Raw genomic sequence first — 16,542 nt, 5'->3', positions numbered from 1 at the left:
GTGAGAGAGGACGAGCGGAGAGAGAAAGAGAGAGAGGGTAACAAGCAGGCGGATAAACAAACTGGAGAGGGAGTGAGGAAGAGAGGGGAAGGCCGAGGTGAGAGAAAGGATCAGAGAGGAAGAGGAAGGATGGTTAAGATGAGGAAGGAAACTGACCTCAATACCCCCGCAGCTCTTCTAACAAGCCAGCTAGAGTTTACCTGACTTCTCCTGCATGTATTAGGATTAGATGATGCTGGGAAAAAAGCACCTCCGAATACAAGAGCACCAGAGGAGTGGAGTGAAAAGTTGCTCTCAGTTGTAAAGACCAGCAGTTCTGTACTCACAACAGCTGAACTTTCTAGCACTAATTAGAAGTGGAAGAACGTTATCGACTGCAAGTTCTGAACTGCCTCACATACATGTCATACGCAAAAAAACAAAAACAACAAAACAAGTACCATTAACTCAATTTCCAATTATGATGGGAGATAATACTGTGTACTGGTCGTAAAGCAGCCCAGGTCGTATCATTAGAACTAAAAAACCACAACACGGTGTGAACGTTCCACACAATAAATGCCTTAAAGCAGTGTGCTAACTAGGGGGACCTTGGGAAAACTCTCCTTTGAATTTCTGCTTTTCTCTGTCTTCATCATCAAGGATAACAGGCTATTACTGACGTGTGAGATGCAGGCATTTGCCATCTTAATGCTCATTGCTGTGAGCTACTGTATTTTTTTTCAAACTGATAGTCAAAGATAAGAAGGCTGTTTGTTATTTACGTTTTGTGTGCTTCCACTATGGAGAGTACAGCACGCCCTGCTTCCTTCACATCATACTGTGATGTGGTTTTGATGTGTTTCTGGTGAATATATAAAGCTATGGGTGTACATGCTTTCAGATAGCAGTGTTTTCTCTGTTTGAATGCTAGCTAGCTTAGTGCAGTGAACAGTGTGGATAAGCTGTTGGTTGCTGCTATTTATCATGGCCGACTCTGTAAGAGAGGAGGATTACCTTTTGAAAGATCCTGATCGATTTGAACCAGAATAGACTGACGTTTTGGAAGACGAAAGGTCAAGACAGGGGTACGCTAACCCACCCAGCCACTAGCATTCATTGTGCTAAGCTAACGAGGTGGTCTCTGTGGGTTTCAGCTCTTTGATGCAGCACACCTGCATCTACCTATCTACTTGTATGATTCAGGAGAGGATGGACTATAAATGCATGTCCCAAAAAGTTGACACACTCCTTTGAACAGTGGAGTTGAATTAGCAACATTTGTAAGCACAAACAAATCGCGACGTGACTCCTCTGAAGGATTCTTAATGCCTCTCATGTATTGCATCCTCCTTTCCTCCAGTATATCATCGCACACCTTCTTTTTGATCATGGAATACAAACAGTCAAAGAAATCTGAACTCCCTTTTTATTTCCAAAGTGTTTTCAAAAATCTGACAAGCGTCTATAATATAAAAAGCTGCATCTAGTGGCTTAACACCCACACAGTCTCACTGCTGCTGCTGAGATCATCATACTGAGATTTACCTTCTTCTATATAACACACACACATGTACACACAGTCAGCCTCCAACTGGCCTCCTCAGAGGTTCATGTATCGTCTCTTCTGGCAACTCCCGCTCCAGTCAGTAGATTAGCAGCGATCGCATCAGCGGCCCTGCACAGCAAACAACGGAGACTCTATATCTCTGGCACACGGCCATGTCGCATGACTCGCACTTGTGTCAAACGGGCAAATAAGTTTTTGTTTGTGCACACAGAGCCAGCTCAGGCAGCAAATTGATTTTAATCTTCCTGCGCGCTGATTTGGATGAAGCCGAGCAGAGTTTGACTAAATATCAGGAGGTGAAAGGTCACAGCGTTTCTTCAATAAAAAGCAGCAGGGGAGATGGTGTTACATGAACAAAAATTTGGCATGCCGAGTTGCGAGCAACTGATCTATACGTGCAGAAGGCTCAAGCACTTACTTACTTACACACACACACACACGCACGCACACACACACACACACACACAATGATACCAGATAATCAGCATATCAAATCACACACTGACTGCAAGATTACTCTTGGATTGTAAAATAATATAATTGATTCTTGGTTTGTGCAGCAGAGATGAGCAGAGAGACAAGCAGGCTACCATGTAAGCAGACGGCACTCGGCGGTAAGCCGCGCTGATCTCACTCGACGCTCATTTTCAATTCGGAGTCTTCGCAGCTTTGTACAACTCCTCCCAAAACACGCTGTGAGTTCTGCAGCTCGTTGGGAAGACACTGCAGAAGCGAGTCAAGATCAGTGGAGCTCCCTCCCTCTGTGCTGCTGATGGACTATGGTGCATTCTCATGATCGCTCGCTGAAGTAGGGACTCCCGCCAAGAGATTATGATTGGACAATAATTGCTGGCAAGCTGGGAGGTCCAGATTCTGATTCAGTGCTTGAACTTTCTCCTCCACTTATCTGATTTTCTTGACATTGCAGGGACACGCGCATTGCATGGCTGAACATTAAATTAAAACTTTTTTTGGAATTATCTCCAGATTTCAAGCAGAGGCTGAAATAAAACAAGGATTCCAGGAAAGCTTGTACGTGTGTGTGTGTGTGTGTGTGTGTGTGTGTGTGTGCTCGTGCGCCTGGATGCATGTATATGTGATGTTTTGCATATGGTTTTGCTGATGCAGGCAAGCATCTTCACTCATCACATGCAGCCTCCAGCTAGAAAGGGGCAAAAACCCAAAACAGCAAAAATCAAAGACTAAGCAAAATCCTGAAATAAAAGAGCACATGCAAACCATTCCCTGTATGGCTCATTTTCCACTTCATCACCTCCTCGTCAGAACTTGATTCCCACACATCTGTTGATGGGGTGATGACCCTCTAAAGCACCTGTCACTGACATGCAGCATTCAGGTGCTGAAGCCTCTCAGGCCAAATCTATACCTGGCAACAAGACTTCAGAGTGATACGACAACCGCGCGTCACAGCTCCGGAGCGTGCCACCTCTCTGCATAACAAATGGTTTTGTTTGGGAGCACAGCAGGACGCTGCAGCAATTTCTCGTTTCCCGTGTTTTTTTTTTCCCCTCAGTAGTAACAGTGAACAGTTATGTAAGACGGGAAGGAGAAGCGAGGAAACAGGAGGCAAGAGGAGCAGTCACACGTTGGAGAAATATCTGGCAACGCTCGATAACAAATGTCCTGCAACTCTGATTTAAGTCCAGCTGAATGAAAAATAGATTTGAACCTTTTCAGCCCAGAAGCTGCAGTTACATTTCCAACCGTACATGCAAAGAATTCAAATCATTTTACTGCTTTAAAATAAAAAAAACAAACATACATGCTGACATACTCGACCAATAATATCTACCTGTCAATCAATCCTCGACACATACAGTAGATGCTGAAAAGCTGAGATGCAGTTAGCTACTGGCACTCTGGTCACGCCCACTCTCACTTCTAAGCCCTCCAATCGAATTCCTCCACGTCATTTCCCAGCTTTCAATCTCATCTCAATCGGAAATCACTCCGCGATAAAACAGTTAAACACTCTTGAAAAGCAGTTTGGGTTGAATGCGGACTTCTACCTCTTTGTGTGGTACGTATCTGCCTCATGGTAATCATCAAGTGTGTTCACACCTGTGGACACCAAAAAATGACTCCCTCTTTCCCTGCCTCAGATGGAAGCGGCGGCGGAGCAGTGATCAGTATTCATAAAGCTAACAGATTGCAAGAGGAGGACGAAAGTGAAAAAGTAATAGAAAATACTCTGGTGCACTGAGACAATAGATGAGCTGCCAGTACTGTATAGTTTGCATCCATAGAGCTTAAAGCCCTGAATTGTCCCTTTTTATTCCTTCGTGGTTCACATGAGCAGGACTAAATTGCTTATTAAATGTGCATGGTTGCATTTTAACGTACTCCAAATGATGTTTAGTGTAGCCTTGAGGGAAAAAGTCAATGACAATAAACAAGGTGGACTCGCTCAGTAAGGAGAATAATTGTGGTTTTTAGACTCCCTGCAGTAATGTCATTATTGTTTAATAAATGGACCAAAAAAAGAAAAATCCAGCCTGCAGCATCCCAACAATGTTAAAAATGCTTTTAGCTGGCTTCTTTGGAATTTAGGGGCCTCGACTCTTTTCTATATTCCCACGGATGACTTTCAGTAAACCACTGTAAAACATCTGCGGGAAATATCAGTTTTCGCTGTTGGAATCAAAAAGAAAGCTGGTCTTTGTTGATGCTGAAGAATCAGAGTGGAAGGAATGCATAACAGAAGAGGAACCGTCTCCGCCGAGAGAACGTTCAATAACCCCGAATTATGCAAAATGTGTTTAAATCAGGGACAAATTATTTTTCCTTTTCTTTTACTTTTTGATATCGTCCCACATCTAGCAGGGAATGCACATTCTCACGGGGTTGTTGACACGCATTCTTGGAAAATGTTGTTCAAGAGGAGGAAGCTGTGGTAAGGTAGTGTGTCCACCAAAGTGTCTCATCCTCAGGCCAATGTTTATTTTTAATTCTTTGCAATGGGTGGGATGTGTGTTTATGTAGGAGATGAAGCACGAGGAGGTGCTGAGCACTGAGTGACGTCTTACTGGATGTTTAGGATGTCAGTTTTTTCCAGTTCATCACGGGGCCGGGACGAATGCTGCAACCATCATATCCTCCATGTTCAAGTGCTCACCTACAAATGGGAGCTCAGAAACTGAATGGTTGGAATCAGCGAAATGTGATGTGCGGCCATCTTTGATTATACTGATGGTCCGTATCATAGCAACGGAGCTGTCTCAGCTTCCAAAGAGGCTGCACCAATGCCAAAAGTCTGATATTGAGGGGAATAAAAGACTGTAAATGATTTAGATTTTGACTCGAAGCACAAATTTATGAAAAAGTCAATTTTTTGTCATTTCAAAAATTCCTGTAATTTGACACAACGCCGAAGTTTGTGAGGAGCTGGCGACATCAGATGAAAGGATCATTGGGATCACGTCATGACGATCCATCCGCGATGAGGGATGCACCATTTATGAATTTCTTGCTAATATCCTGTAAGTTTATACAATGTTTACATTCCTACACATTGAAAAGCACACGAAAACACCTTGAATTTGAAAATGGAATGCTTTTGTCTCAATTCTAAAAATATGAAGAAGCCCATAAATCATATGTTTACCTCATTACTTTATATCATCATAAGTGAAGAAGAAACTTGAGTAGAGCTGGGACAATATATCACAACAACAACAAAAAAAGACCAATATGTGCCAACGGCGATGACATCATCAGGTATTTCACCTAAACTGATGGAATATTTCACGGTGCAATGAAGACGTCTGTGCCATTATTGGAACATTCGCAGAACTACAACATGAAACAATGACATGGTTGGCTCATAACGTCTAAATATATTCCACGTGATGCCACAAGCTCATGTTGATGGCAGTTTTTCATTGAGCAGGCGACTTTGTGGCTAAAGTGGAATGTATGTTTTGTGTCCAGTGAGTTTAGTGATTAGTCACAGAGTTAATCGCCGCTCGGAGGCGCAGCGCTGAGAGAGACTTGGTTGCCGTGTCCAATCCCGGGCGTTGCAAAGATAATGATAAAGCAAGCCTCAGGGGCGCCCCACTCTCCACGTTTGTCAGCTCGGATTTCACACTGTTGTCAAGTTTTTTTATGAGAAAGGGAAGGGAAAAAATGCAAACCTAATACAGAGGGAGATGAGAGGTGGTGCCAGTCTAAGTGAATGAGCAAAGTTTCAAGGAGGGAGGTGACAGATGGGGGAGCAGCAGGCCAAGTCTTACAATCACACAGGTTATTTGGGGACTTTGGGGGGGGGGGGGGGGACCTCGGTGAACTCCTCATTTCTGTGGAGCTTTATGTAGCGTGACGGTTCCAAATGAAACCCCCTGATCATGTGGGAGCGCTCTATTAATTTGTGGCTCAGGCCGCCTCCTTGGGGAGAGAGCTGCCACAGCCACGACTGCATCCCCTTTTGCAGCTTGCAGCAAAAGCTTGTTGTTGCTTATTGACAGAGGAGCCGCACTGTAATATTTCTCCCAGTCTGCGGCTTTTGCCTCAAGTGCCGAGACGATCTATCATTGCTTTGCTCGCCTACTCCAGACTCGGCAGAATGGATGAAAAGCAGTGTGAAATAAAAGTAATCTTGGTTCTTGGAGCAATATACAGGCTTTAGCTAGCTGGGATAGAGTCCTACAACATAGCATGCTCGGAGAAATCTAATCTGCTTCTGTTACAGAGTATGAAAGTGTAGTTGCCACAATAACTGCAAGCTAACAAGATACGTAGTGACGGTGGAGATTTATGAGACCTGAGCTGTTGCGAACGATTGCCAACAAACACAGACAAATCTTTAAACATTAAAAACTTGCAATTTCGAGTTTCGACTTCTCGACAATCTTTGCTTCCCTTCGTCCGTTTTAGTTGCCATGGTGATCGCTACAATCTGGCCACAAAGGCATGTGAGAAAGCTCAAGATCATAAGGCTTTCTTAAGACTGGAGCCCTGAAGCATATGTACATTCACATGAAAGGACAGCCAGCGCTGGCACTCTTCCTGCACTGCATCTTTGTTGGCTCTGTTCTTCCTCACTCTTTATCTTCTACCTCGGAGTCTGCAACAGCAAGAATGTGGTCTAATTATTAAGAAAAAGGACATTATAGGAGATCGATTCTGATATTCCTTGTGGAACTGCTAGGAAATGAAGGTTTAGCCTCCAAAAATATCCAAGGGCTCCATTTAAAAAAAAAACAACAAAACAAAAAAAAGACTCCCCTAAAAAGTTTACACCTGAAGTGCCAACACATCAGTAAACATGCCATCTGATCTATGTAAAGACAGTTACTTTAATTACTGAAACATCCTGTGTGTATTCCCAAGGAGGCGCACATCCTTGGGAAATATTCGGATGGTGGGCGGGAAGGCAGCAATCCCAGAGTGCTCACGCTGGGAGTAAACCAACAAGGAATGATGGGAAGCTGCGCGGATATACGAAGTAATTAAAACACGCCTACAGTTTGCAATAGTGCGCCTTATGAGACGATCATTATGACTTTGAGAGATAATAACACGCTTGACAGAACAACCCTGAAACAGCCAATGCAGAGGAGACTCAAGTAACATAAAATCCATGTGTGTTAATAACTATATTGAGCTGCAAAACAACAAACATCATTAGCTTCCCCTGCAAACAACATTAACCACGGGCGAAGCTTGAAAAGCTTCCCACGTGGAGGAGAGCAGGCTATCTCCCCCTAGCAGACGCTGGTGATGAGACCAGAGTGTGGGAGGACACATGAAAAGGAGAAGGAATGAAAGGGGACAAAAGTGGAAGTTAAAAAAAAAAAAAAAACGAGGAGAGATTGAAACAAAAATAAGCGAGCCCACATCGCATTTGGAGATTCCGTTTGAAGATTGTCTGGCGTGGAGAGGCAATCATGAGAGACTATTTGGCCACAGTGCGACCGTGTCTCAAGTGTCCCTCCTCCTCCTCTTCCTCTCTCATCCATCTCTCATCTACTCCTCATCAAGCATTGCCTTTTCTAAACAATCATATTGGCCACCGGGTAAGAAATCTGAGACCTCCTTTCAAGATTTCAGAGGCAATCCGGCCTGGACGATCTTTGAACCAGTCAGGAAATGTCCTCAGCAGGATAGAATCCATCCCCGCTGCTGTTTACGAGATCATTAAGGGTGATGAGTTGTGATTGACAGCTGGGCTGATCTCCGTGGGTGGGTCAGCTGCAGGACCACACGCCATCAAGTCCATCAATCACAATTTGGCCGAATTAGGCAGCAGAAAAGACGAGCCAAGCATCGAACGGATAGAAGGAAAGATGATGGATACAATACAACACAATAGAGTGGAGCGTGATTTAATATAGGCAGGCCGAGGGAAAATTTGCAAGGTCAGCAAAGATGAGGATGGACGGCAGCCAAGAGAGTTCACAACATTTGGTTAAGTGCAGTCTTTCACTCTGTAACTGCATTCAGAACTGATTGATTGGGTTGATCTTTTCATCTACGCTACAAATGAAAATGTCAAAACTTGCATTACACGGAGCTGAAGAGTTTGCCAACTTTTCTGCCTTCTCTCACAAAGAAAAATCCAACTGAACAAAATGTGTCAATGTTGGTTGGCGCTGACGCTCGTAGACGCAAGCGTGCCAATCAAGCCGAGAAGAATGTTGACTATTTATTTTCAGATGTGTCAGGTACAAGGAAAGAAGGTACTATGTTTCAAATTCTACATCAATTTTCTACCTTTTCTTCGTCGAGGCGAACCGCGGATGCTCGAACACGGGCTGAAATCTAAAATCCATCTGGTTGCAACAGCCATTCACGCTCAAAATCACCAAAAATGAACCAAACCTTCTTTTGGCAGTGAAGTGAGAACACCTGCTTGTTTGGTCCCATTTTTTTTGTGTACACCTGAGTACCGTTGCAGTGTACTTTTCTGTTTCACTGCAGGGCTAACAGAGGTGTGGAAGCACCCTCGGAAGATGAGCACGTCCAGATTCTTACTCTAAACCCTCTCCTCATTATTTTTGTCACCTGAAAATCATGACTCCTCTATCGCTTGGCGACCTGGAAACTTTCTCACGCTTCCGTCGCTTGTTATAAAAAACATGACGCAACGTTTCAATGGGGAAGAAGATCACGTAACGCAATCATGTTTGACTGCACTGAAGCCCAGGAACAAGAGGCTTGATTGCTTTGTCAGGCTTTGGTAAGGTGATGACGCATTGTACTTGACATTCTGAACTATTTAAGCCACATACTAAGGTTCAGCGCCAGCCTTTTTTTTTTTTCCTCTAACAAGCACAAATTCTAAATGGCTGGCAGTAAGACAGCTCGTCTCAAATTGATAGCCGACACCTCAACCACTCTCTCATTAGTGTCCACTAGCCAGCAAGCTACTGTTAGCATTAGTCCTTTTCTCAATCATAGTGATGGACCACATTCAGCAGTCTCTCCCTAATGCTCAACTAACACACACTCCACCAGGGAGAAGGAGAAAAATGGTGTTTCTTAGCTGTCAATAAAAGGTTCCTCTTCATTATGGTTCTATTGGTGTGTCAACGTTAGCGCAGTCATTAATCCAGGTAGCACTTCCTGTCATGTCCGTCTTCTTGCTATCTGCTACTGGCTGGCTGCTGCAGTCTTCGTCCTCCTGATTCTGAGAGCATCCTCCTCACTGATGGACTGCTTTTAATTATGACTCATCCAGGCTTTATATTTTTATGTGAAGCTTCTAATAGTGTCAGTTCACTTCCACCTCCATCTGTCTAATGTTTCAGCACCACACTCACAGACATTTTACACACGAAGACGCAAGACCAGAACATTTGATCACAGCTACGACGCAAATAAATTAAAACAATTCAGCATTTATTTTGGTGAGGAGCCCTCTTTTTAAACCTCACGCAGCAGCAACAACATACTTCCAAGCTGCTGCTCACCTCACAAGTTTGGAGATCAACTTCACCAATCATCAATAATCAATTCTAATCATGGCCTGAACATCTTTGTCAATCATTACATCTCTTATTAGGCTCGGCAGAGTGCAAACCTCCAGCATTGGGACACATTTGCTCCCAGAAATCATTTATTCAAAGCAATTTATATCAAAACTAGAAGCTAGAACAACACAACAACTTCGCCGTCATGTTTTAATATCTAAATTGTTAAAAAAATAATATCGTAATGCACTGGTTCATCCGAAGGAGATATACTTCATATAGCCAACAGGTACAGAAAAGCCATCACAGGCTAATATTTGGCTGTAGGATTTACAACAAGCTGTGTATCATGAAAACTCCAGCCTTCCGCTGCTAATCAACACTCAGCAGGTTGGCCCGAGAAGTGTGTGAACAATGACAAGTGTCGTGATTTGACTACTTAACCGAGTCTAAATCTGTAATTGGCTTTGTGAAGTAAAATATTTACGTGCGGGTTCAGAAGGAGCAGACTAATGTTTACTTCTTTGCGTTTCATTTGGATGGTTCATGATGAACTGTGAGAAACAAACCAAACCTGCAGGCTGTAAATTCACCCTTTGGAAATGGCGTGGAACCTGAGCTCAAGAGCTGCCAGCTGACCAGCCACGTTTCAACCAGTAGAGGGCGTATTTACAGCTTGGTAATCGAACTTCAGTTTCAAACATAAATTCACACGAACGTGAAGTTAGCATAACATCCAAAGAATCATTAATAGTTACACTGCAGACATACACAAGAATTTACAGCTGAAACATATCTAAAAGCTGGAGAATAGTCTGGACACATGAAAATCCTCCACATTTCTCTCAGCATCACAGCTTATCGATCTTTCTGACGTTTGCGTCCCTCTGGACCTGCTTCAAGAGTGAGAAATAGGCAATAATGTGGAAAACCGATACTTTTTGAGGCCTTTTTTTTTTTTTTAAGTTCATCAAAATATAAGTGGCATATCAGGGATGGCTGCTGATACCTGCTGTGTTTACCTATGAATAAATACATTTTAATAAGCAAACAGATGTTTTCAGGAAGATACAGTAAATTTCCGAGCGCTCATGCAACAACTTCAGACCTTATCAAAGAGCAGAATACAGTAAAGCTACTATATATGTAGAGAAAATGGATCATTTTCTTCCTCTAATATCTCTCACAGTTGCACCATTGTCAGTGTGAGAGATTATCGTCCACGTGCAGCACTTATTTAGCACATCTGATAACACTTTTGAACTCCAGTAACCCTCGCCAAATCATCCCACGCTTATTTATTAAATCTCTACATTTTTACTGTCAGATAAGTTACTTGCTCACACAGCTGTTCATGCGATTGATCCAGTTTGTAAGGGACTTCATTCAGATTACAAGCTCCAGATATTTGGGCGAGTTCAATACTTTTGATTTTGTCCTAATATACCAAAAAAAAACAAGAAACACATTCCCTCAAAATTTTAAATATTGTAAAAATGTCCTCACATAACTTGCAATATGTATTGATCCCATCAGTGTGACTCTGTCAGAATATGATTCACTAATTTGTTAATTTTTTTCGTGCACACCTGAACAAAAAAATGTCACCCCTGATTCATTTACCGTTAAATGATGACAAACTAACTATGTGTCACAGACTCACTCAACAGAACCACGTACACTCTGATGTACTGTACTTGTGAAGACAACATTCATGACTTTTCAAAAACTTCCCGGCTTTACTCCTTCAAAAATTGGTATTCGTGAAGTTGCCTTGATATTGAAGTATGACTTTGCCTTATATACAAAAAGACAATGATCCCAGCCTTTTCCACACAGCTTATTAAAGTGATACTTCACCCAAAAAGTACCTGCCAAGTACTCACTATTTGGTGTCTGCAGCTCACAAAGATGTTTTTCACCTCATTCTCACCATCATTATATTTAGCTTGACGCTAACGGCGCCCAAACCAGAGACAACAACAACAAAATTCCGCTAACAAACTCTCAAGTGCATCATTCAATTTAGTCCAGGTCTTCTTCAAAAAAGCTTTTTTTTCGGGGGGGGGGGGGGGGGAGATGAAGTAACTCCTGCAAATCAAAATCACAGTTTAAAAGCTTCATTGTTGAGGTTCATGGTTTATTTAACAAACAGCTAGGTGGTAGTGAGGGGCTCAGCAGAGAGCAAATCTTTCAGCTGTACTTTCGTCAAGAAATTTGAGTTGAAGACAGCTCCGGTATCAGATATTGCACGAGTGTATGATGTCACCAAATCTTCTCTCTGTATTTTATATGTCAGGCTGCTCTGAAGCCCACTCCTCAGCTTGGGTGCAGTTATTAATACAGCCTAATTGGGTCACTCAGAAAGCCCGGCACAAACTGGAGTGATTCTGAAGCTCTTCTGCCATTTCTCTGATCCCTCTGTTCTTCATTTAATCATGCCTGCCGGTGCCCGAAAGCAGAAGTAAGCTCCAGACCAACAGTGCTGGGTCCCGTGAGAGGATGTGCTTTGGAGGAGCAGACTATAAAGAGTGTGCTGAAATAATGTGAGCAACAGGAGAGGGAGAGGACAACCATCCATCTGTCAGTCAGCCAGTGAAGCTGCTGTCGCACTGGCGTCCTAGCTCTGCCTATTAGCCTGCTAGTTAGACTGGCATTTAGACTGGCAGGACACACAATGGCGGGAGCCAAAGGTTCTCCTACTTGGCTCGCAGCAAACTGATGTAAAACAGTGGAGGAACCCACAGGAGCACATGGCAACATGCAGCAGCTGCCCCCTCCAATCACGTCACTCGGGCCTAATGTGATTCCATCTCGACAGGATTCAATTACATTTTATTAATTTTGGCACAGTGCGACTCCATAGAGTTTGATTCAATCTCTGGCAATGCAATTTAACGAGATGCAATCAGATTCACTTGAATTGAATGAATTTTAAGCATTATCTCATCCTCCCTTCTCCTCCTGTGCGAATCTTCCCTCCATCCTTCACAATTTCCTCTTTCGAAGACCGAGGATACAATCTAATGAGCGAGCTCTTCCTACAAGAGGACCTGATTGCTTGTATCCACATTTTCTTGGCTTCTGGATGGAAGAGACTCCCCAAGGAGAACATTAGTCACTTCCATGATGATAATGGTTAATTTGAGTGAAAATAGACGGAGGTTGGCACGGGGCATTATGGAGCATTTTTCGCTGTGAGCGTCACAAACATCCCCTTCACAACACACTCACCTACTGAAAGAACATCATCCCTCCTCTCAGCTGAGAGCCAAAAATATGTCATTACTCAACAATCCGAAGAATATTTGCAACACAGGTCTGCTAATCCCTGATGCTAATCCTGTTAGCTGAGCTCTTGACTGGCTTGTTGAAGCTACCCTTTGGCAAGGCATCGTTCACAGCGCTGCACTGAGGCTGACCTCCTAACTTCCTGTCGTGTTTAGAGACGAGCGATGCGTGGAGCACGTTCAGCACGGGAAGTGCTGAATTTGAGCGAAGTTTGAGTCACTCTTTAATAATTTAACAGCTCTACAGCCTTTGGAAACACACAGGTAGGGAACATATCTCAAAGCGGCCTTATTCCTTCACTCTCGGTGAGCTGACAACACCCCTGCAGCACTGACGTTCTCCTCTCCAGGTGGATGTTTAGAATGGATCACACTCCTCCTGTCTTGTACTCTGTGTACAAATTCGATGCTCAGGCCTGAACTTGGCGGCTTGAGCGCTAAAGGGCACACACATGAGAAATCAAAAGCTTGCAGGCAAATAAATAGCATATCCATAACACTGAGATTGCCCTTTGTACAATTCAGAGGCCTGCTGACTCCAGTCGTTCCTTAAATTGATTTCTCATATGCTGGTGCCTCGAGGGGGCGATTCCATTTTCATATATACACTGGGTCTCTATACTCTCCTCCCTGCTCTATTAATCAAATAATGCAATCAATTTCACCTTGCAGGACCAAGACACAGGCCATTTCGTTTGTACACAGCTTTGCATGTCTTTAACTGGAATTAAACTCCGACATATAGATTTTGCATATCCTGCTGTTACATATTCTTTCCATGATTCATTTCCAGGCATGTGTGTGAGCTACAAGGATGTAAGCAAACCGCAAACACATGTTTAAGCCCAGGCTCAAGGTGCAGTGAGAGACACTTCAGCACAAGGGTATAAATCTTTAAACTCTGAGCCACTGACGTTCACCCCCTCGGAGATGCAGCGAAATATCTTAATTATGCCACTTAACATCACATTGGCGAGTCCCGGGTGAGCCCGAGCAAGCATATAATTCATTGTGCTGAGTGTCGGTGGAAGCCAAATACATAAACCTTCAAGAATGCAGAGCAAGACTGTAAGCTGGGATTTCAAAAGCAAATGTTTTCCTTCAGGAGCCAGAGGGGGGTAGAGGAGGTGTGTGTGTATGTGTGTGTGTGTGTGGGGGGTATCTGCAGAGTCACCTCGCCGCCACTGACTCGGTGGGTCAAAACGACATCTCATCGATGGTTAGTATTCACATTAACGAAGCTTCTCCTCCACATTGTCTAATTGTCAATTTGTGTGGTTGTCATGAGGAGCATGACTTGGAAATCAGTTGGCAGGGTGATGCAACACCTCTGCAACAAAGGAACAATTTGATATTCCAGCATATTCCACTTATCAACAGCGGTGTCTTTGCTGTACCTTGGAGGGAGCCAAATGAAAACAATGCATCATCGTACTCCTCTCCCTCGCCATGATAACAGCAGTTTCTCACCGCTATTGATTGAACGCCTGGAAATACGAGCTGCCAATAGTACCAGCCCCCCCCCTTAAAGCCCTCTGTGGCCTGGATCCTGCTCAGGTATGCTAGAAATCTATATAATGGGGATTGAAAGCAAAACAGAGCTGGACGAAATGACTTTAAACCAATGTGAGGATTATTTCTAACTTTGACCTCGACCTCCACTGGTCTGAGAAGTAAATACTCTACTGCTCAGAGGGAAGTGTTGACCCAATTAACCGTAACGAGTTTGTTGGTCCAGCTGTGAGTGATCGGGTAAGAAAATATACTCCTAAAAACCAGGAAACAGTAAGCCTCATTAAGCATCCGCTTCCCTCATTTGAGAGTCAGCAAGTTTTCAATCAAGTACGAGGACTAAGTGGTTCACACCGGTGAGAAATATGTACAAGTTTTGATGGACAGCATAAAATACTGCGGGAAACACACCAGTGAAATCTGAAGCGCATACATGTCTTTGAGAAGGCGGCCGCTAACAAATGGCCAAAGAGACAAATTAGCATTGGCCTGATAGATAACTTTCTTTTCTAATAATTAAATTGAATTTACACTTCAAAAATCACAAAAGTGGTGTTGCTGAGCAAAACTTTTGTCAGCCACGTGCCTTGCGTCTGGCGACTTTCTCAGCTCCAATGTATAAAGCTCACTGGATTTTGGTCGAGTGAACCCAGAGACGCTCGTCCCTGACTGGGCCGACCATGACACCACCACTCCATGTGTCATCCTCTCCCGTCACTTTAGTAGACGTTGCATTTCCTTTGGATTTTTGCACTCATTGGGATTTCAATAAAAATATTTGATTAAGCTCAAGCAGCTGAAATTAATAACAATATTTAAAAAAAAAACAAAAAAAAAACATGGAATCTAACTGACGCAGTTCAAGGACCTTCCACAGCACAAGTGTCAGAATGATGTGCTACAACAGTAGAGGAAGCCCTTAAAACTCATGGCCATTTTACACCTGATAATGCACTGACATGCAGTGGTGCTCCGGGGGCACTGTGGGCTCCTGAAGCCCACTCAGAGCCGCAGCGTCCCGAAGGTAGCTGCTTTCATGTCCAGCGGCTCCACTATTGGCACCACTTTGCAGCGCTCTACCCCCACCTGCCGTTGCGCGTCAGCGTGGCTACACTGCAAAAATTAAAATGTCTCCTCGTTTTCATTTCTTGAAAAGAGGACTGGAACGTTCACGCCAAGAGGATCACGCCAAGAGGATCACGCCAAGAAGATGACCCCCCCCCCCCCCATGTAAAAGACTTAAAAAAAAGATGGAGTGGTGCGTGTTGCCTCTTTAAGTATCAGGATGAAGCCACTGCTCAATCACTGCTTCAGCAGGTAACACCGTCACCCCTCGCACACACGTGCGCGCGCACACGCCAGCAGTCACCACCCGTCCACATCAGGTGAGCCGCGCACAGAACACCCAATTAACGGCGTCACTCTCTCCCCCGACACATGCGGAAACTTTTCAGCGAGTCAGGAGCCCGATATTGTCATGCACACGGAGGACAACACGAGCGCTGCTCCCTGCACATCACCCACAATTGATGAGATTCACATGCACTTTTATTTTTTGAACATAAGATCCACACCACAAACACCTCAAGTGTGTGTGGGAGTAGAGCAGCTCTTTAAAGGACCCCATCATAATCCCCCTTTTCAGTAAGAACGGATTCTGTCCCCTGCAAGACGTGCTTCAACTACAAAACAACGTCCAGTTAAACAAGCCAGCCCTCTCTCTCTCTTTCTCTCTCCCCGGCAGCTCTCCCAGTCTGCCTGCACATCACCAAGCAAATCCAACTTGTCCACAAAGTCCCCAAGCTCCGGGGTCTCCACACACACTCTTACCTTGGCTGCCGCAGACCGTCACCCCGAGCAGAAGCAGGAGTTTGAGCATCATTTTCGGGTAGGTTTGGCGCCGCTGGACGCTGCTTAGAGCTGCTGTAAAAAGCGACAAGGGCGACACACACGCTCGGCTCCGTTCATCCGCCGTCTTGGGCTCCGCTGGCGACTGATCTGCCTCAGCTCCTTCCTTCGTTTCCTTCCTATACGCGCGCTCCCGCTGCCGCACGTTCACTGTGCATGCTCTGCGCTGAGAGACGAGCCCCCCCCCCCCCCCTTCTTCTTCAGGGCATCACTTCTCTCCATCCCCAATATTGGTGCTGTTGGTGGGAAACAGAAGCAAAGTCGATGCAAACATGTTAAAAGAAAAGAAGGGGAAAAAAGAAAGCTTTCATCCAGAGATGGTAGGGAGTCTGCAGCCAGCAGGGGTGCAGCT

The 16,542-nt window shown here is 44.2% G+C and overlaps 1 protein-coding gene across 3 annotated transcripts in view; it reads right to left on the bottom strand.

The window, feature by feature from the left end:
• Window positions 1-16,320, bottom strand: part of ncam2a (neural cell adhesion molecule 2a) — a 213,870-nt gene extending 197,550 nt beyond the window's left edge. For all 3 annotated transcript variants that reach the window (XM_086200425.1, XM_086200434.1, XM_086200441.1), the window contains exon 1: window positions 16,113-16,320. In XM_086200425.1, coding sequence (XP_086056551.1) covers window positions 16,113-16,164 — 52 coding nt within the window. In that variant the 5' untranslated portion in view covers window positions 16,165-16,320. The remainder of the gene's footprint in view (window positions 1-16,112) is intronic.
• Window positions 16,321-16,542: the final 222 nt, after the last annotated feature.

Source organism: Aulostomus chinensis, chromosome 1 (genome assembly GCF_037954235.1).
Source record: "Aulostomus chinensis isolate RoL2024-O1b breed Wild chromosome 1, RoL_Achi_v1.0, whole genome shotgun sequence".
Lineage (NCBI taxonomy): Eukaryota > Metazoa > Chordata > Actinopteri > Syngnathiformes > Aulostomidae > Aulostomus > Aulostomus chinensis.
Note: the sequence above shows the minus strand (reverse complement) of the source record. Positions and strands in the feature narration are given on the sequence as shown.